The sequence below is a fragment of the Chanodichthys erythropterus genome, chromosome 8, assembly GCF_024489055.1.
Source record: "Chanodichthys erythropterus isolate Z2021 chromosome 8, ASM2448905v1, whole genome shotgun sequence".
In the NCBI taxonomy this organism is placed as follows: Eukaryota; Metazoa; Chordata; class Actinopteri; order Cypriniformes; family Xenocyprididae; genus Chanodichthys; species Chanodichthys erythropterus.
Window position 1 is genome coordinate 22,897,002 of NC_090228.1, and position 20,747 is coordinate 22,917,748.

General features: G+C 37.8%; 2 protein-coding genes across 5 annotated transcripts in view; both read left to right on the forward strand.

The window, feature by feature from the left end:
- The first annotated feature begins 1,667 nt into the window (after positions 1 to 1,667).
- LOC137023981 (ATP-binding cassette sub-family D member 2) lies at positions 1,668 to 17,300 on the forward strand. 2 transcript variants are annotated; one of them, XM_067391121.1, is made up of 10 exons: positions 1,668 to 2,758; positions 3,307 to 3,487; positions 3,676 to 3,797; positions 7,914 to 8,079; positions 8,450 to 8,544; positions 10,878 to 11,023; positions 11,930 to 12,075; positions 12,288 to 12,372; positions 12,458 to 12,583; positions 16,886 to 17,300. In XM_067391121.1, exons 1-10 carry the CDS (start codon positions 1,814 to 1,816, stop codon positions 17,100 to 17,102), a joined length of 2,229 nt encoding a protein of 742 aa, XP_067247222.1. In that variant the 5' UTR covers positions 1,668 to 1,813; the 3' UTR covers positions 17,103 to 17,300. The 2 variants fall into 2 exon arrangements, with proteins under 2 accessions (XP_067247222.1, XP_067247223.1); XM_067391122.1 differs by having other exon boundaries at positions 2,032 to 2,112.
- Positions 17,301 to 20,043: 2,743 nt separating this feature from the next.
- Positions 20,044 to 20,747, forward strand: part of LOC137024617 (kinesin-like protein KIF21A) — a 74,052-nt gene continuing 73,348 nt past the window's right edge. For all 3 annotated transcript variants that reach the window (XM_067392364.1, XM_067392365.1, XM_067392366.1), the window contains exon 1: positions 20,044 to 20,343. In XM_067392364.1, coding sequence (XP_067248465.1) covers positions 20,300 to 20,343 — 44 coding nt within the window. In that variant the 5' untranslated portion in view covers positions 20,044 to 20,299. The remainder of the gene's footprint in view (positions 20,344 to 20,747) is intronic.

Sequence of the window (20,747 nt, forward strand, 5' to 3'; positions counted from 1 at the left end):
AAAATGTAATGCGTAATTTAAAACACAGGTAAAACACCTGTGAAAAATCAATACGGCTATTCCTTAATATAAACACAGTACATTGTGCCCTATTTTAAGACTTTTTTTTTTTAGTGTAGCACACTAACTACCATTACACTGCTTAAAACTGTAATTGTTCAAAGTTTACTAGTTAATAAGAAAATAGGAAAATGTAACTGTTCAATAATTCAATGTTTTTTTAAAAAATAAAAATATCCAATCGTAAAAATATTTATATTATAAATAAAATGTTTATATTATTTTTTATGAACAAATTTAAATTAACATTTCAAATCATATTTTTTATGCGTATTCTACGCAATAATGCAATTTTGCGTCATGGATACGCGATGACGTCATAAAACAATGACATCACAATGTCACTCAGCAACTTCCCTTGAAAATTAGTTGGCAACACTGGCCTGACCATCTAAAGAAGTGGTAAAAACAATCCTGCTAAACAAGCTGGCTGGTTTTAGCCGTCCTTTTTTCTGCAGGGAATTAACCTGTAACCCTAGTTTAATAAAATACAGTTAGCTGTAGTCAAGTTTTGTAGGCCTATTAAGTTATTGTTCAAATGTACTATTATGAATGTATAGTCACTTAAAAGGTGAAAACGTCTTGGTTTAAAGAAATTAAATATACTCACTCTCTGTTTTATTGAGTCTTCTTTGTTTTTCACATACCTGCTCCTAGATTAGACGCCATTAGACATATGTAAACTTAATTACTTTACACATGTAATTTTGATAACATCTTTCCGTTGACCTCTAAGAAATGTTAGTTTTACCGTCAAGAATGATATAAAATCAGTTAGAGCGTTTTAATGATGTTAGCATTAGCACTGACCGGGATCCTCCAACCCAATTCATGTTGCTCAGTCTGGCGGTTATAAATTCACCCTCTGTCTTTCTCTACAGATAACTAAACACTGACAGCGTTAAATGCTACCTTTTCAGTTTATGGTGGTATTATTATGCATAGACATGTGTTGATATTAGGTATATGTCAAGAACAGGAACCAATAATATGAACAGGAAGCGATAACCGCGCGAACGTGGTCACTGTGCGCGCGAGAGTAGGCTACTTCACAAAAGCTGCAAGTCTCATCAGCGATCTTTTGTTAAGTTTCCCTTCAGAAATTGAATATATTTTATTAAATCTCCACCAATGAAGAATGTAGTTGGAATAGAAAACGATGCAGCAAGATTGCTGCCTCGTGCATAGCGTGAATGGCATGTTATCTCTCTAAAAACGGACAATAACAAGTAACGTTAAAGCATATAACATAAAATCACTGGATGACAGTTATAATAAAAACATAAAAAATATGAGTCATTCAATATATTTATATAGATATTTTTATTGAATGCTTATCACACAACATAAAAACTTTACAGAGAGCTGTAAAAGGATATTCAAAAAACAACATACAAGGGGTTTACAAAAGAAAAAAGAAAAGAAACAAATTAAAGACATCATTTTTAAAGTTTTACTTTTACTTAAAATGTCTAGCAAATAATTGTTCTTTTAAGATATATTGAATAGATCAGACCATTCCGTTATATTTGAATACGTCAAGTGCGGCAACCAATCAGCGTGGAGTGGGGGCGTAACCAATGAGGAAAACCCAAATGACGGAAGCATCTACCTAGCGGTGCTGTTTCAACCTTACGGTGCCATGAATTGTATGTATATATTCCCTATTTATGGCATTGAATGACCATATGGATGTAACTCGCAACAAACTGAAGATTGCAAGCTACTTATTTTTGTAAAAGCAGGATAAAAAATGAGCAACATCCTACACGCGGCATCAAAAGTGAAATGGAATCAGAGCACTGCGGCGAAAAGAGCGGCGTTCCTGGCGGCCGCCGTATACGGGGCGAAAACGCTTTACCCCATCATCTGCAAACAAATAAATCAACGGAAAACCACCAAGAACAACACATCTGCACCAGGACATGAGAATGGATTGATATCTACTCATAAAACTACACCAGAGACTGTGTCTGGTCTTAGTAAATCACCCGGTGTCAATGCGGAATTCTTCAAGCAGATTCTTGAACTGGTTAAAATCGTATTTCCGAGGTTTGTAAGTAAAGAACTGGGTTTACTATGTTTACATTCACTAGCTCTCGTTTCACGGACGTTTCTGTCTATTTATGTGGCAGGTTTGGATGGTAAAATAGTGAAAACGATCGTAGAGAAGCAGCCGCGGAGCTTCATGATCAAACTGATGAAATGGCTTCTGATCGCCATCCCGGCCACATTCGTCAACAGCGCGATCCGTTATCTGGAGTGCAAGCTCGCGCTCGCGTTCCGCACGCGTTTAGTAGATCATGCATATAAAACGTATTTCACCAATCAGACCTATTATAAGGTCAGTAATATGGACGGGAGACTGGCGAATCCGGACCAGTCTCTGACAGAGGATGTGATGATGTTCTCGCAGTCCATTGCGCATCTGTACTCAAATCTCACCAAACCCATCCTAGACGTGATACTGACTTCATATACTTTAATACAGACTGCGCGATCTCGGGGTGCGAACGCAACCGGACCGACTCTGTTAGCGGGTCTGGTGGTGTTCGCCACGGCGAAGGTTCTGCGCGCCTGCTCGCCGAGGTTCGGTAAGCTGGTGGCAGAGGAGGCGCACAGGAAGGGCTACCTGCGATATGTGCACTCCAGAATCATAGCCAATGCAGAGGAAATCGCCTTCTATAGGGGACATACGGTGAGGAAATACATAATGCACATTAACAGATAACTGCTATTAGCTATAGGCGAGGAAATGCATCAATCATATATAGTGCAAATGTGATTACTTATAAGTTATAGGATACCTTTATAGGGGCCATAACGTGTCAGAAACGGTGTACACATGTGCATGAATACATAAGATGAGGAAATACATCATTCAAATGTGTATTTTACTTTTTAGGTCATAATTTCAACTTTTTAATGTCATTATGAGCTTCAAGTCATAATTGTGATTTACTAAAGCATTTTTTTTTTTTTTCGGAAGTGCCAGAAATGAGCTTGCATTCAGAACTGAATCGAGATTCATTTTAAATTTCTATTCATTTCCTCAATTGAGGTATTCAGATTTTAATGTAAGGAAGTAGAATTAAAGTACATTGACAAATTCAAATTCAGAAATTCATTTAACTGTATGTTTTAACTACAAAAATATATGTCAAGACCAATTTAGAATGTTAGTTTGAAAAAAAAACTGAAAGTTTTGATTAGTTTAATTATCTTTTGGATGTTATCCTGTGGCAGGTGGAGATGAGGCAGCTGCAGAAGTGTTACAGTGCCCTGGCAGAGCAGATGAAACTCATCCTATCGAAACGTCTGTGGTACATCATGATCGAACAGTTTCTCATGAAGTACGTCTGGAGTGGATGTGGTCTGGTTATGGTCGCAGTGCCCATCATCACTGCAACTGGCTTTGCTGATAACGGTAAAGTGGAAGTTCAGTTCATGCAATTGCACAGTATATGTAATCTCATTGCAATTTCTGTGATATTTATTTTATATTTTTAGTTTCTTCCTTTATTTATTGTATTATTTTATATACTTTTTTGCTTTACTGTAGCGTATTCTGTTTGCTTAAAGATGTCATGTTTCAAATCCATTTGTCTCTTAAAGAGCTGGCGGATGGTCAGACACAAGTGTTGGTGAGTGAAAGAACTGAGGCCTTCACAACAGCACGCAATCTACTGGCCTCAGGGGCTGATGCCATTGAAAGGATCATGTCTTCTTATAAAGAGGTAAAATATTAAACATATTCCTCTTTGTTGACTTGAAATTATTTTTACAGTCATTAATCATTATAAACAGTATGACTGTTCTTAATATTATCATCAAGGAGCATGTCAGAGTCATATTTTCTACACACTCACACACACACACACACACACTCACATTTTTTATTTATTTTTATTGTATAGCAGGCCTAAAGGCCTCTAGCAACTGAAACCACAAAGGATGTGATGTCACGCAGCAGTGAAAGCTGGGAATTTTTGCGTATAAGCTAGTGATCGGTGTTGGTATCAACTGCCACTCTGTTGACTAAGCCTGCTGGGCAACTTAATCCACCATCTGTTGAACAGAGAGCATCAGTCAGTCCCACTTCACAGATGCTGCGTGTGTCTATTACAATGATAGATAAAGCACAACATCATGCTATTTCAGAGCTTTTAAATAGCATAATGTGTTATAATTATAATTGTCAGCTGATCCTACTTGTGATTTGTTAATAATAAATTAACATTTTGACATTTTCTCAAAAAACGTAAATGTGAGCAGTGCTTACTAGTGTAATGTAATGTCATTTTGCCAGGTCGTAGCTATGTTTGTGGTTGTTTAGGTCATTGCCTTACTTTTAGGCCATTGGAAAACACGCAGGAAACACGCAGGAGAAAAGAATAACTTAACCACATAATACTAAGACTATACTAGACAAAGGAACTAAGGAAACACAGGGCTTAATACATGAGGAGCATAATCAATGTAAAACAAAACAGAACAGATGTAGTAACTATATTACTAACCAGGGAAACTAACTAGGGAACACAGAGCAATACATGTAACAGTATGCCCCCCTCCTGGAAGGAGCATCCTCTCACCATAACAGTCTAACTGAGGAGGGGTTCTAAAGGAGGACATGGAGCAGGCAAAAGGCATGAACAGAGAGGAGCTGATGACGGGAGAGAACGGTGGAGCCAGACAGGGGCCAAAGCACAGACAGGAAGATGTCCTACGGCAGAGTTGAAGGAGGAAGGAGCCAAGGTGGAGGTTTGTCTGTTGACAAAGCCAATGGAGGTGGAGACCCAGGTGGAACTGATGAGCAACATTGATGTTCTGGAGACTGAGGTGGAGCTGCAGTGACGAGCATCAGAGGTGGAGCCGGAGGGAAGGCAGAGCCCGACAGAGCCAAAAGGGGTGAAGAGATGAAGTGTAGCTGAAGGCCCGCAAGTGGCGCAAGCAGAGAGATGTTTGACCAAGGCAGAGCTGGAGGGACAAGGGACCCCGGTGGAGCCATAAGGATGATGGTCTCTGGTGGAGCTAAGGGTAGGAGGAGCCAAGGTAGAGCCGACAGGTTGACAAGCCGAGAAGGAGTGACAGACTGGAGGCGGAGCCAGGGAATCTCCTTGACTAGGCGGAGCTGGTGACTTGAAGACCTGAGGCGGGGTAATTCAGGCAGAGATTACAGGAACCAGCGGAGGCAGCGCAGATGGACTGGCCAAAGTTTGGTGGAACGTTGCTGGCTGTCAAGAAAGTAGTCCAGTTCGTGAACAAAGCGGACTGACAAGCCAGTTATCCAAGACCATTCTGCAGATGGGAGAAACATGTTACAGCACTGTATTTCTCACGCTCAAGTCTATCAAGGACATGTACGCTAAACTATGTGAAAAGCTGGAGTGACGTGGAGAGGCCCAAAGAATGGCGGATGTGTCCCCAGATGTTCTGGATTTTTTGGTCGGTTTTCTCCACCCCTTCTACGAAGCGCAGTGGGAGTTGGAAGGTGATCAATATCCAACTTTGAACCTTGTTGTGTTGTGGCACAAGAGGCTGAACCATCATTACCAGCTAGTAAGCACTGACATGCCTTACCAAGCCACCATCCGCCAACGCCACTTGGAATGGATTGGTAAAAAGGTCCAGATTCAGCCACTCCATAAACTGGCAATATTCCTATGTCCAAAATTAAACCAGTGGAAACTGAGAGAGTTGCCATACTGCAAGATGCAAAGAGTTGGATTGCAAGCTATCAAGCAATCGGTGGAAATGCAACTGAGGAGCCAGCTAGAGAGGTGACGTCAGATACTCCGCCAGCAGCAGCAAAAAAAAGAGAGTCTTGTCAGACTTTGAATTGGAGTGGGAGAATCATGTCACCCAGGGTGATGACACAGATGTGGATGAGGTTCACATATACCTAAATCTTACCCCCAGCAAGGAATATAAGTTTTGCTGGGTTGGTGGAGTCAATATGACAAGACCATTCCTTTGTTGTCAAGACTCGCCTGTCAGGTGTTGAGCATACCTGCAAGCAGCAGTAGCAGCGAACGCGTTTTCAGCACAGCAGGGAGGACGCTGGAGGAGAGGAATACATCTGTGAAGCCTTCAACAGTGGACGATATTCTTTTTCTTCACAACATGCATGAATAAACTGTGAATGATGATCCCCATACATGCCTAAAGTTCAATTTTTTATTATTATTTAACGTTGAAACATTGTTCTTCAGTTACTTAACATCAAAGAAAGGTAGGCCATAAAGCTTTATTTACTTACTTGCTGCTGGATCACAAAGCTTGGCTATATTGTCTACTGCATGGTTATGCTTCTCTGTAATGGGCAGTCCGTATTGATATTTGTGGCCATGATTGTCGGTGGTGGTAGTGATGTTTGAGGCCTACAATAAAAGTTTACCTCTTAGTAGCGTGTGTACAGTATGTGTTTGCGTAGGCCTAAAGCAGAGATAGTGTGCATCAGAGAGCTTGCGTCTGAGAGAGCTTAAAGTGATATTGATGTTGGTCTTGGGTCGGGTTGGGTTTGGGCTGAAAAATTGCAGACGCTGTCGGGCTGGGGCCGGGATAGAACTTGAACACCACGGGCCAGGGCTGGGTTAGGGCTGGAGTTTTTGGCCCGTGCAGGGCCCTAGCTGGATGGTATCACTGGAGACACAGGAGACTTGGAGCTGGGTGGAACTAGCAGAGTCACAGGATACTTGGAGTATTACGAATAGTGTGTGTTGACATTAAAAACTCAGGGAGGCATAGTGTACTATGGTGGAAATGTCATTCTGATCTCCCACTGAAATGACAGACTTCACTGTGGTGACACAATTGACTGCAAGTCTGCATTAAGATCTGCTTCCATCCAATCAACAACAGATGAATAGAACCAAATCCACCCTACCTTTTTTTTAGGGCTGCACGATTAATCGCATGCTATTCTCACGCGCATTTCGTCAGTAAAGCCGGTTCCCTGATTACCGCTAAATCGCCATCACCTGCTTTCAAATGAAGCGGCATTTAATAGACAGAGCCGTAGATCACTGAAAAGCCACGCAATATCGCGTTCATATCGCAGATGAATCGCCTGCGATAATGAACGCGATATTGCGTGGCTTGTCTGTGATCTACGGCTCTGTCTATTAAAAGGCGCTCCGTTTAAAAACAGGTGATGGCGATTTAGCGGTAATCAGGGAACCGGCTTTACTGACGAAATGCGCGTGAGAATAGCATGCGATTAATCGTGCAGCCCTACTTTTTTTCAATAATCTGTTTCACTTGGATGTATGTCTCAAAATGGAAGAAAAGATCTGTCACTACACAACTTAGTATGAGCAATAGTAATGTTTGGATTAGCAAACACTGCTAATTTTAGTATAGCAGAGCATATCAAGCTAGCATTGGAAAATATCTCTTAGATTCCTAAACCCTTTGGAAGGTCATTTAACCAGTTTCTCTCAGGAGAGGAATCTTTTTTGTTGACTGCGTTGAGTTCCCAAAGGAAAGCACAATGTTTCTTGCCGAGACTCTTGGGATGTGGTGTGTCTGCCTAAACAAGGAAAAAAGCTTGCTAAACACTTCCTAACACATGCTTTGGATCAGATTAAGCATTCAGGCCAATACTGTGTAAAGGATTGATCTATGAACTTCACACAATGGGTTTAGCGAAGGCTGATTTGCATTACTGAAGCTAAGATACAGAAATTTCAGCTCATTTTTTTTTTTTTACATAAGTGGCCCAAATACCTGGTCACCTACTTTGGATCTGACAAACAGCAGTTGAGCAATATTATCTGATGTTGAGTCATCCTGACCTCTAAATGTCTCGCTATCACTCCAATCACATACGTTTGTTCTGTGTGCTTTAGGTCACTGAGTTAGCTGGATACACGGCACGCGTGCACAACATGTTTTTGGTATTCGACGAAGTCCAGAGGGGAATATACAAACGTTCATCTGCCACCTCGACTGCAGGCGAGGTGATAAGCGGAAGCCGTCCTGAGATGCACATCGACGGGCCTCTGGAAATCAAAGGTCTAATGAATAAAGGGCAGCTCTGCTCAACATTTACTCACCCTTATGTTCAAACCTGCATGACTTTCTTTCTTCTGTGGAACATAAAATATATTATATTATATTTCTCTTGAGAAATGTTTTTTCCATACATTGAAAGTCAATGGTTTCTCAAACATTCTTTAAAATATTAAATATAAGAAAATCATATACAGTAGTTTTAAAATAGACCAAATCTATAAAATAATAAAGAAAAAAGTTCAGAATAGATAATAAAATAAAATAAAAATGTTATTACTTTTACAACTTTCTAATGAGAGATATTTATTCCTCCAAAGTTTGATTCTATTCTAAAACTCTGTCTGATTACGTTTTTCTACTGTTTTTACAGGCAAAGTTATTGATGTGGATAAAGGTATAGTCTGTGAAAATGTGCCTATAATCACTCCTAATGGAGATGTAGTTGTGTCCTGCTTGAACTTCAAGGTAAGATAAACGAGAATAAACATTTATATCAGTAACTTTCAATACTACACATCAGGGCACAAATATACTATTTACTATAAACTTTACACCGTACACTGATACCATAGATGTGTTTCTGGTTTTATCACTGAGCAAGAAATCATATTTTTATATTTGCACATGCAACTCAGACAAGTCAAGACAAGGTTATGGGAATGTTGTTTGGCCTTGTGCAAAGTGGAGTTTAGTTGTTTATGGTTGCCAAGCAATGTGATATTTTTGCATTAATTCAGAATTAAACTGATTTGATAACTGTCCATTTTATTGTATAAGTTGTTTATTGTATTGAGTGTTTTATTAATATGAAGCTGTGTTTACATTGATGGCAGACTTAATATGAGTCACACAATGAGTCTATATATATATATATATATAATATATATATATATATATATATATATATACCCCTGAAGGTATCTGACACCAAGATGTTAGCATTAGATCCTTTAAGTCCTGTAAGTTGCAAGGTGGAGCCTCCATGGATTGGATTTGTTGTTATATATACACTACCGTTCAAAATTTTGGGGTCAGTAAGATTTTTTAACGTTTTAAAAGAAGTATCTTCTGCTTAAAACAGCTGTTTTCTTTGTCAGTATACAGTAAAGTGTAATTTATTCCTGTGATCAAAACTGAATTTTCAGCATCATTACTCCAATCTTCAGTGTCACACGATCCTTCAGAAATCAATCTAATATGATGATTTGATGCTCAAGAAACATTCATTATTATTATCAATGTTGAAAACAGTTGTGTACAATTAACATCATATTTGTCTTTACTGTAACTTTTGATCAGTTTAACACATCCTCGATGAATAAAAGTATTGATTAATTTTATTTGTATCCCCCAAAAATAAAATAAAAATTCTTACTGACCCCAAACTTTTGAACGGTAGTGTTTAATGTTACAAAAGATTTAGATTTCAGACAAATGCTGTTCTTTTGAACTTTCTATTCATCATAGTATCATGAAATAAAAATGTAAATAACTGTTTTCAACATTGATAATAATCATAAATATTTCTTGAGCATCAAATCATCATATTAGATTGATTTCTGAAGGATCATGTGACACTGAAGACTGGAGTAATGATGCCGAAAATTCAGCTTTGATCACAGGAATAAATTACACTTTACTGTATATTGACATAGAAAACAGCTGTTTTAAATTGGAATAATATTTCACATTATTACTGTTTTTGTTTGTATTTTTAATAAAATAAATGCAGGCTTGGTGAGCAGAAGATACTTCTTTTAAAACATTAAAAAATCTTACTGACCCCAAACTTTTGAATGGTAGTGTGTATATATATATATATATATAATATATATATATATATATATATATATATATATATATATATATATATATATATATATATATATATAATCCTCAAAGTTGATGTGTTAGAAGCAGGAAAAATGGGCAAGTGTAAGGATTTGAGCGAGTTTCACAAGGGCCACATTGTGATGGCTAGATGACTGGGTCAGAGCATCTCCAAAACTGTAGCTTTTGTGGGGTGTTTCCGGTCTGCAGCAGTCAATATCTATCAAAAGTGGTCCAAGGAAGGAACAGTGGTGAACCGACGACAGGGTCATGGGCAGCAAAGTCTCATTGATGCACGTGGGGAGCGAAGGCTGGCCCGTGTGGTCCAATCCAACAGACGAGCTACTGTAGCTCAAATTGCTCAATATGTTAATGCTGGTTCTAATAGAAAAGTGTCAGAATACACACTATATCGCAGTTTGTTGTGTTTGGGGCTGCATAGCCGCAGACCAGTGGCCTCTTTCAGCAGGATAATGCTGCCTCAAAGCAAAAATGGTTCAGCAATGGTTTAAGGAGTACAACGAGTTTGAGGTGTTGACTTGGCCTCTAAATTCCCCAAATCTCAATCCAATCGAGCATCTGTGGGATGTGCTGAACAACAAGTCCAATCCATGGAGGCTCCACCTCGCAACTTACAGGACTTAAAGGATCTGCTGCTAACATCTTCGTGCCAGATACCTTCAGGGGTCTAGTGGAGTCCATGCCTTGATGGGTCAGGGTTGTTTTGGTAGCAAAGGGGGACCAACACAATATTAGGAAGGTAGTCATAATGTTATGCCTGATCGGTGTACAGACAGCATACATTATATATACAATTCACTTAAATTGATTTTGAATTGCTTTAGTTACAATTGTACGGCTTGAGTTCACACCTAGCTAGCTATCTAACTACCTTTCTCTAAGTTATGTACCTCTTACTTAACCATGTGAACTGTACTTGGTTTCCTGTAACTGGATATTGTGTGCAGGTAGAGGAAGGGATGCATTTGCTGATCACGGGGCCAAACGGATGCGGGAAGAGTTCTTTGTTCCGGATCCTCAGTGGCCTGTGGCCCGTGTATGGTGGACTACTGCACAAACCCTCTCCTGAGCACATGTTCTACATCCCACAGAGGTACGGACAACACTTTCCCATGGTATCTCACACACATCTCTTCAGAATCAGCAGTATTACATGCCGGCATTCACATAGCACATACTGTACAAACGCTCTTATAAAACCTAGTCTGCTGTTGGGGATTTTTTTTGTACCTTTCATAACCCCAGTTTTTTACAGAATATGGTTTGTGATTTTTAAATAATTAAATAAACAAGTTATGATACAAAGCATATAAATTTAAATAATGTTACATTTAAATCACATTACATTTACTTCATCCGCGAGGTAATAAATCGCCATTGAGGTAAATAGCTCACTAGGTTTCAGAAGAGAGCTACTGTCCTCCATCTCTATTCCATCTTGCAGACATTGCATCGTCAGGATTTGACTGCTGTAACCAGAGTCAGAGAGAGCGTAACTAAAGCTCTGTGAACTGCTGAGCGATAGAAACCAGAGTCCTCAGTAGTGAAATATTTACTGCAGGTCCTGCAGGTGCAAGCGCAGCGGTTAATATTTTATACACGGGTCGAGGGGAGAGTAATCTATCTATCTATCTATCTATCTATCTATCTATCTATCTATCTATCTATCTATCTATCTATCTATCTATCTATCTATCTATCTATCTATCTATCTATCTATCTATCTATCTATCTATCTATCTATCTATCTATCTATCTATCTATCTATCTATCTATCCGTCTATCTGTCTGTCTGTCTGTCTGTCTGTCTTAGCTATCTAGCTAACTTGCTAGCTAGTTATCTATATATGTAGCCTGTAAATATTCTGTCAATTAATTAATCAATCAATCAGTCAGTCTGCCTGTCTGTCTGTCTGCTGCACATATAATACCACACAACCTTACAAACTTCAGCCCACCTGGCGTGATATTAATAAACATGTTTTATCCATCTCTCCAGACCATATATGTCCGTCGGGACATTACGAGACCAGGTCATCTACCCTGACTCTCTGGATGACATGCATGACAAGGGTTACAGAGACAAGGACCTGGAAGTCATTCTGGACATTGTCAATTTAAACCAGATAGTTACCCGGGAAGGAGGTTTGTACATGTAATTCCCACCTTGCATGACTCCAGTATTTCGCCATTTCAATCTCTTTTTCATCCATGAAAGAATTATTGTGAGCTGTATAATAAGCTTTTCACCAGAAAAAAATGACATTTCAACATAGTTATTTCGAAAGGCCAACAAAAAATTCTAATCCTATAGAAAGTACGTTTTGGAGGTAGTTTAATCATGTGTCTGGTTGCAGGCTGGGATGCAGAGATGGACTGGAAAGATGTTCTTTCTGGAGGCGAGAAGCAGCGTATGGGCATGGCACGCATGTTTTACCACAAGTAAGATGTCATTGCACATATTATTTTAATATATTGAAATATTATTGTTGATTTTTGTTTTTAATATAATTGATACCTTTTTCAGGCCCAAGTATGCTCTTCTGGATGAATGCACCAGTGCTGTCAGCATTGATGTAGAGGGTAAAATATTTCAGGCTGCAAAGGATGCTGGTATCTCCTTGCTGTCCATCACCCATAGACCCTCACTATGGTAAGAAACATAAAACTTTAAAAGCTCTTGAAATTAATCCCCAACAAAATGGCCACATTCACACAGCAGCAGAATATGGTCATCCGTCCTGTATTTGAGTCTTTAATACGGTTACATTCACACACAGTTCAGTTATTAACTGGAGTGACAACAACATTCTATAACCGAACTCAACCCATAAACTCACAACCACTTTCTTGGAAAACTTGCGCTGTGTGAGCAGAACCGGACTAGACAACAAGCTGTCTGTCACGTCACACAGTGCGAAAGAAAGTCGCTTGGTGTTGCACAAAAGAGTGTCTACCTTCGCTTTGAGCAGTGTGTCATCTGAGGGTTCTAGATCCAGACTTTGTTCTCCACCGGATCTATTCAAGTCAGTTTTGTGTTCTGCGCGCGACTCAAATGCTCTGCTTGCTCTCCACCCATATATAAAAGCTGCTGTTAATAAAGATTTGACTGATGATCTCATAACTCGATTGGACTCTTGTCATGTCAAAAGTGATAAGACTTTTCTTTTTTTTTAGACGTTGTCATCTTTGATAATATAATGTTTTCTGTCTCTATGGTTACTGGTAAGAGAATACAGGTTTACCCCGTTGCATGTTCATACAGACAGTATTCGAGATGCTACTGTAAGTTACTGTTTGAACAGGACATTTCGAGACTCACATCTGTAAGTAAATGCGGTTGTCAATCCCAAAAACTGAGAGTGTGAACATAGCCAATATTTCAAATTAAGCAGGTTAAATTATTTAAAGGGTTAGTTCACCCAAAAATGAAAATTATGTCATTAATGACTCACCCTCGTGTCGTTCCAAACCCGTATGACCTTCGTTCATCTTCGGAACACAATTTAAGATGTTTTAGATTTAGTCCGAGAGCTTTCTGTCCCTCCGTTGAAAATGTATGTACGGTATACTGTCCATGTCCAGAAAGGTAATAAAAACATCATCAAAGTAGTCCATGTGACATCAGAGGGTCAGTTAGAATTTGTTGAAGCATCGAAAATACATTTTGGTCCAAAAATAACAAAAACTACAACTTTATTCCGCATTGTCTTCTCTTCCGGAATCCTTTCCATTGAATTGATTAAATTGAATCCTTTTATCTGTCGGCGTTGGTAATGCACTTTTACGTCGCCATGGTTGTTTTTGGCGATTAGGACATCCGCAATATTTTGAAGCATCGAAAATAACAAAAACTATGACTTTATTCAGCATTGTATTCTCTTCTGGGTCTGTTGTCAATCCGGGTTCACGACTCCGCTTCTTCTTCTTCTTCTTCTTTCTTGTTTTATGGCGGTTGGCATCCAGCTTATTGGTGCATTACCGCCCCCTTCTGCTCCGGAGAGTGGTTCACGACTCCACAGTGACGCTGCTGATGCAAGACGCTGCTGACGTGTTATCTGGTGCGCCAGAGCTTCATTTACAGTCTGAGGGAGACGCACGCTGTATTCAAGCTATTCTACATTGTTTGTATATTGCTATATGTTTTAAAATGGTGTGCATGTCGCAGATGTCCTAATCACCAAAAACAACCATGGCGACGTATTCAATGGAATCAATTCAATGGAAAGGATTCCGGAAGAGAATACAATGCTGAATAAAGTCGTAGTTTTTGTTATTTTTGGACCAAAATGTATTTTCGATGCTTCAGAAAATTCTAACTAACCCACTGATGTCACATGGACTACTTTGATGATGTTTTTATTACCTTTCTGGACATGGACAGTATACCGTATATACATTTTCAATGGAGGGACAGAAAGCTCTCGGACTAAATCTAAAATATCTTAAACTGTGTTCCGAAGATGAACGGAGGTCTTACGGGTTTGGAACGACATGAGGGTGAGTCATTAATGACATAATTTTCATTTTAAAGGGTTAGTTCACCCAAAAATGTGCTCTAAGTAGAATTTGAAAAACGCTGTTGGACATTGTTGATATTTCAAATCAACCCAAACAATCCCACCCCTCTCTTCATTGCTCCAAAACTCCAATCCTAACCACCTTGCACTGATTCAGTCTCAAACCCCTGCCTGTCCGCTGCTGGCATGCGAGTTGAGTGCATTAACAATGACGCTAAACACCACACTCTCTAGCGGTCCTCAGTGTGCAGTAGTTTAACAGCAAAACTCTCACTATCTGGCCACTGTTACACACGCAATGTGAGTGGATGTCTGTTTATCACAGCTGACGCGCAACAAAATGCTTCACGAAAATAAAGCGCAGTTGATGAACAAATGACAATGAGCACAAAAAATGAACGTACAGTACACAAGAGTAAATGCAAAGTGTTCGTTGTTAGTCGCAAACAGCACAGCAGCTCCAGACAATCAAAACCCAGTGTACTCACATGTGTAGCGGGATCAAAGCAGCCTCTGCGTCTGTTTTCAGGCATTCCCACTTAGCGCTCTCCAGCACTGGAAAGTTTTTCTAATATAAACACAAGTCTTAAAGCACTTGCCCAGGCATAAACCTTCATTCCAGTGATATTCTTTTGAGCTCCCAAAAGACTCTTTTTTTTGTGTCCCATTTCTCGTTCTGCAGGGTTTTTTTTTTCTTATTTTCAAATCTCCCTCTTGCTCGTTCTCTCTCCTCGACCATCATACGCCCCTTAATGCTGATTGGTTAGATGTTTGTTGTTGGTATCGGCCCGACTAACTTCCAAATCGTGTATTTGAAATACTACTGAGTCCCCCTTTAAGTACTCATCCTCATGTCGTCCTAAACCCGTAAGACCATCGTTTGTCTTCGGAACACAAATATTTTTGATAAAATCCGAGGGTATCTGATCCGCACATCCACAACGACATTGCACTTTTTGAGGTCCGGAAAGGTACTAAAGACATTGTTAAAACCGTCGACGTGACTACAGTGGTTCAACCTTAATATTATGAAGTGACGAGAATACTTTTTGTGCAAAAAAACAAAACAAAACAAAAATCAAAAATCATCAAAAACAAAAATAACATACAGCTATGCTATTTTCGTTGCAGAGCTTCAGTGTTTATGTCTGAACGCTAGCTCACGCATGCGTTGTGCTGCTCACGTGACCAGAGCTAGCCAATACTGAGCCGCCATTCAGACGTAAACACTGAAGCTCTGCAACAAAAATAGCGACAAGGGACATATGAATTTGTTAAATAACTGTTACTTTTGTTTTAGTTTTTTGCACAAAAAGTATTCTTGTCACTTCATAATATTAATGTTGAACCACTGTAGTCACGTCGACGGTTTTAAAGATGTCTTTAGTACCTTTCTGGACCTCAAAAAGTGCAATGTCGTTGCTGCCTATTTGTGGATCAGATACCCTTGGATTTCATTAAAAATATCTTAATTTGTGTTCCAAAGACAAACAAAGGTCTTATGGGTTTGGGACGACATGAGGGTGAGTACTTAAAGGGTTAGTTCACCCAAAAATGAAAATTATGTCATTTATTACTCACACTCATTGTCGTTCCACACCCGTAAGACGTTCATCTTCGGAACACAAATTAAGATATTTTTGATAAAATCCGATGGCTCAGTGTGGCCTGCATCCCTAGCAATAATACTCCCTTTTGTTCAATGCCCAGAAAGCTACCAAAAACTAATTTAACAGTTCATGTGACTACAGTTGTTTAACCTTAATATTATAAAGCGACGAGAATACTTTTTGTGCACCAGAAATAACAAAATAGCGACTTTATTCAACAATATCTTTTTTGAAAACACCCATCACTAGATATTGTTGAATAAAGTCGCTATTTTGTTATTTTTGGCTCACAAAAAGTATTCTCGTCCCTTTATAATATTAAGGTTGAACAACTGTAGTCACATGAACTGTTTTAAAAGTTTTTAGTAGCTTTCTGGGCATTGAAAAAGGCAGTGTTATTGCTGGCGTTGCAGGCCTCACTGAGTCATCGGTTTTTATTAAAAATATATTCATTTGTGTTCTGAAGATGAACGAAGGTTGTACGGGTGTGAACGACATAAGGGTGAGTAATAAATAACAGAAATTTCCTTTTTGGGTGAACTAACCCTTTAATGACAGAAATTTCATATTTGGGTGAATTAACCCTTTAAGAGACACTGCAAAATGTGCCTATAGGAGTCTGTTTTTTTGTTTGTTTGTTTGTTTGTTTTTTTTAATTAATGAATGCAAATACTTATTGAAAAAACATTAATTAGTAGGGAATTGTAGGGAATTTGTTTGCAATTGTTGTCCTTGAAGGTATATAGCAAAAAAATGCATGGAATGCATTTTATATACATAAACTATATATTGGATTTCTTCAAATTACCATCCACCCATCCACAGGAAATACCACACACACCTGCTGCAGTTTGATGGCGAGGGTGGCTGGCGGTTCGAGCAGCTGGATACAGCCACACGGCTCTCGCTGACAGAGGAAAAACAGCGCTTAGAGTCTCAGCTTGCAGGCATCCCTGAAATGCAGCTCAGACTGAATGAACTGTGCAAGATCTTGGGTGAAGATTCGGTCCTAAAGACGGTGGAAAACAAGAATGAGGAGTAAAAGAAACCCGGAGATGCTTGTTGTTCAGGAAAACTTCTGTTTTGGTACTTTTAAAGTTTTAGCAATGATTTTAACATTTGATGTGTATACGTGACAATTCAGTACTGAAATGGAAGTTTAATAGGAATTATACAGTTGAAACTGTTCCCTTTTGTTTTATTTTTTGTTTTTATTATTTAGTTTTGTTTTGCTTTTTTGTTTTAGTTTGTTCCTTATTTTGTTTTGTTGTTTTGTTTTACTTTTTTGTTTTGATGTTCAGTTCTTTTTTTTTTTTTTTTTTTTTTTTTTTTGCTTTTTGTTAATCTGTTTTTGTTTTGCTTTTTATAGTGTTTTTTGTTTAGTTTCCAATTTTCTTAATTATTTTGGTTATACCTTTTCAGCACTTTACTGAACCAATTTCTTTCCTGGATTAACTCTTTCAGCTAGTTATTATTTAGGTAGTGTAATTCTAAGGCTAAATTGATAAAAAAAAAAAAATTATATTTTAACCAAAACAATTTCTCTCCTTATCTAAAAACAAAAATGTGCTATCCTGTGGTAACAGGATAAATAGGTAAAGAGTGATCAAAATTTTTTTAGTTAAAGTTAAAACCTACACATTTAGTAATGGAAAATGGTGTAGGTAATTTACAAAACCAGCTTTTATGCAATCAACCACTGAAGTAACTCGAAAGAGAAAATGATGCATGACTATCTATAGGTCATTGTGTGAGTCAGCTGGAGAGCTCTGGGTTTAAGACAGCAGGTTTCTGGTTTTCTGAACAAATACAATATGCTGGATACACAAACTGAGGGCACAGGACACAGGAGGTGGTTCTGTTGTGTCCACACTCAGCTGACAAAAAGCTAGAGAATGTGTGATTCTGGGTCACCAGACTAAACAAGATACATGCTCACCACAATTTTATATTTTTTTTTCTCAGTTCCACTGTCAAATCGTATTATTTAGTTGTTTTGAAACGTATTGCACATATGTCTATCTTCATTTAGACTGATATACTGTGAAGTTTGTCTAACAACTGTGATGTTTATTCTTGTGTTTATTTTAATATCAAATACAACACATACATTTTAAGACTTTTTTATTCAAATACTGAAGAACTGTATTTGTTTTTATTATTGTTTTGTTTGAAACCCTAATTGGTTGGAAGATTTAATTGACTACAAGGTACGTTTTCTTTGCTTTGCAAATCTCAAACAGCTATGATGGACACGATCACCATTATCTTTTAAAGGACATGAATTTGACAAGGCTGTCAACCTTAAATTTGCACTCCTATGGGTGTGCTTGTTTGTGTACACAATTATCAAAGTTTTGATCTAATCATCCCAAAAATGTAATACTTTTTTGATATTCCTTTATCACCTATGGACTATACTGACCTAGGCTGAAGAATTGGACTTAAGGGGGGATAAAATCATTAGGTTAGGAAAAACACAAACTGGCTGTGGACATACTTCTACTGATGTACAAACTACAAAATTACTGCATTTTATGAAATTACTGAAGAACAAAAACAATTAAGTTTTATTTGTTTGTATACCTCCTCGCCTGTATGCTAGGTAATATTTTTGAACTGATGGGAGTTTTTTTTTTTTTTTTGTAAACATACAGTTGAATTACATGTGGATGAGACTTGACTCTGTCAAGTATGTCAACAATCAACAAACAAACAAAAATCTGCCTGTAAATAAAAGAAATACTACCAAAATATAGACATTGATCTATCTATCTATCTATCTATCTATCTATCTATCTATCTATCTATCTATCTATCTATCTATCTATCTATCTATCTATCTATCTATCTATCTATCTATCATCATCTGACCATGTCTATCTATTTATCTATTATCTATCTCAACAAACAAAAAAATCTGCCTGTAAATAAAATGAATACTATACCAAAAATATAGACATTATGTTCTATCTATCTATCTATCTATCTATCTATCTATCTATCTATCTATCTATCTATCTATCTATCTATCTGTCTGTCCATTTTTATCTATCAATCGCAACAAACAAAAGAAATCTGCCTGTAAATAAAATAAATACTACCAAAAATATAGACATTATGTTCTGTCTATCTATCTGTCCATTTCTATCTATCTATCTATCTATCTATCTATCTATCTATCTATCTATCTATCTATCTGTCTGTCCATTTTTATCTATCAATCGCAACAAACAAAAGAAATCTGCCTGTAAATAAAATAAATACTACCAAAAATATAGACATTATGTTCTGTCTATCTATCTCAACAAACAAGAAATCTACCTGTAAATAACATAAATACTATACCAAAAATAGACATTATGTTATATCTATCTATCTATCTATCTATCTATCTATCTATCTATCTATCTATCTATCTATCTATCTCAACAAACAAAAATATCTAACTGTAAATAAAATAAATACTACCAAAAATATAGACATTATGATCTATCTATCTATCTATCTATCTATCTATCTATCTATCTATCTATCTATCTATCTATCTATCTATCTATCTATCTATCTATCTATCTATCTATCTATCTATCTATCTATCTATCTATCTATCTATCTATCTATCTATCTATCTGGCACACGAGTCTCATTGCTAAGCGCAGTATTGCATATGTCCAAAAGGAGGTGCTGTAAGATTTATCCTTCTGCGTTTACAAAGAATTTGACATGCTTTTGTTTAGATACTTAAAAGAAAATTAATAAACAATTTAGTAAACAAATAAATATAAATGTAGCTAAACATGTATATTGGTCTGGATATTTTACTGTTTTGGAAAATGTGCATATATATTGTTGTAATGGATATTTTCCATGTCCCACGTAACCTGCCTACCCTGTCATTTTGGTGTAGAGAGGAGGGCGTGGTCTAACGTGCAAGATGAAGGTGTGGCGTGGTGATGTCATATTCCAGGAGAGAGTCGCTCTTCAGGACAGATGATTGTGTGTGATCGCAGTCAGTCAGCGTTCAGCTCATTAAACATGTAACGTGCTCTGAGCCGAACACGAGATGTTTTATTTCATATTTGCATTATTTTCCTGTCAAAAGAGCGCCCGTTTGGATTATTTTAGCTTTATAATGGCAGAATAGACGCCGGGAGGGACGCTCTGTGTATGTCTGCTGCATAAGCCGATAAAGAAAAGGAAAATCAGCTATATTTATCCCGTGTCCTGACCGGGAACATGTCTTCGGGACAGGATGAGAGCTCAGTGCGCGTGGCTGTCAGGTATAATTCTATACATTCATATATATTATATAGTCTACAGAAGAGCCTATAAAGTCTCACTGATGCTCCATATGGGCCCGCCTCTTATGTACCTGCTACAATGTCACACCATCATCAGGGTTTTATTTTCCGCACGAGGTCATTGTGTTTACGTAAACGCCTTGTGTATAATAAATGTACAATTATATGCGTACATGTGGCATTTCTTTTATTTTTGCCTTATTTTTTAATTCTAAGGTCAAACTGTAAGGCCTTATTGTGTTGCTAAACATGGATCCTTGATGTAGAATAAAGTGCTAATAAGGTAATGTTAATTAGCTGCTGTTTTACAGTACTATAAGATTATATGGATTATGGGTTGTATATAGGTTGTTAGATATATTTCTTTTATTTTACTGCATGTT

Excerpts from the sequence above, each read along its gene's own strand:
- LOC137023981 (XM_067391121.1), top strand. The coding sequence starts at position 1,814 with ATGAGCAACATCCTACACGCGGCATCAAAAGTGAAATGGAATCAGAGC. Across the intron at positions 2,759-3,306 it reads CCTTCTATAGGGGACATACG|GTGGAGATGAGGCAGCTGCA; the intron begins GTGAGGAAATAC and ends ATCCTGTGGCAG. Across the intron at positions 8,080-8,449 it reads CGGGCCTCTGGAAATCAAAG|GCAAAGTTATTGATGTGGAT; the intron begins GTCTAATGAATA and ends CTGTTTTTACAG.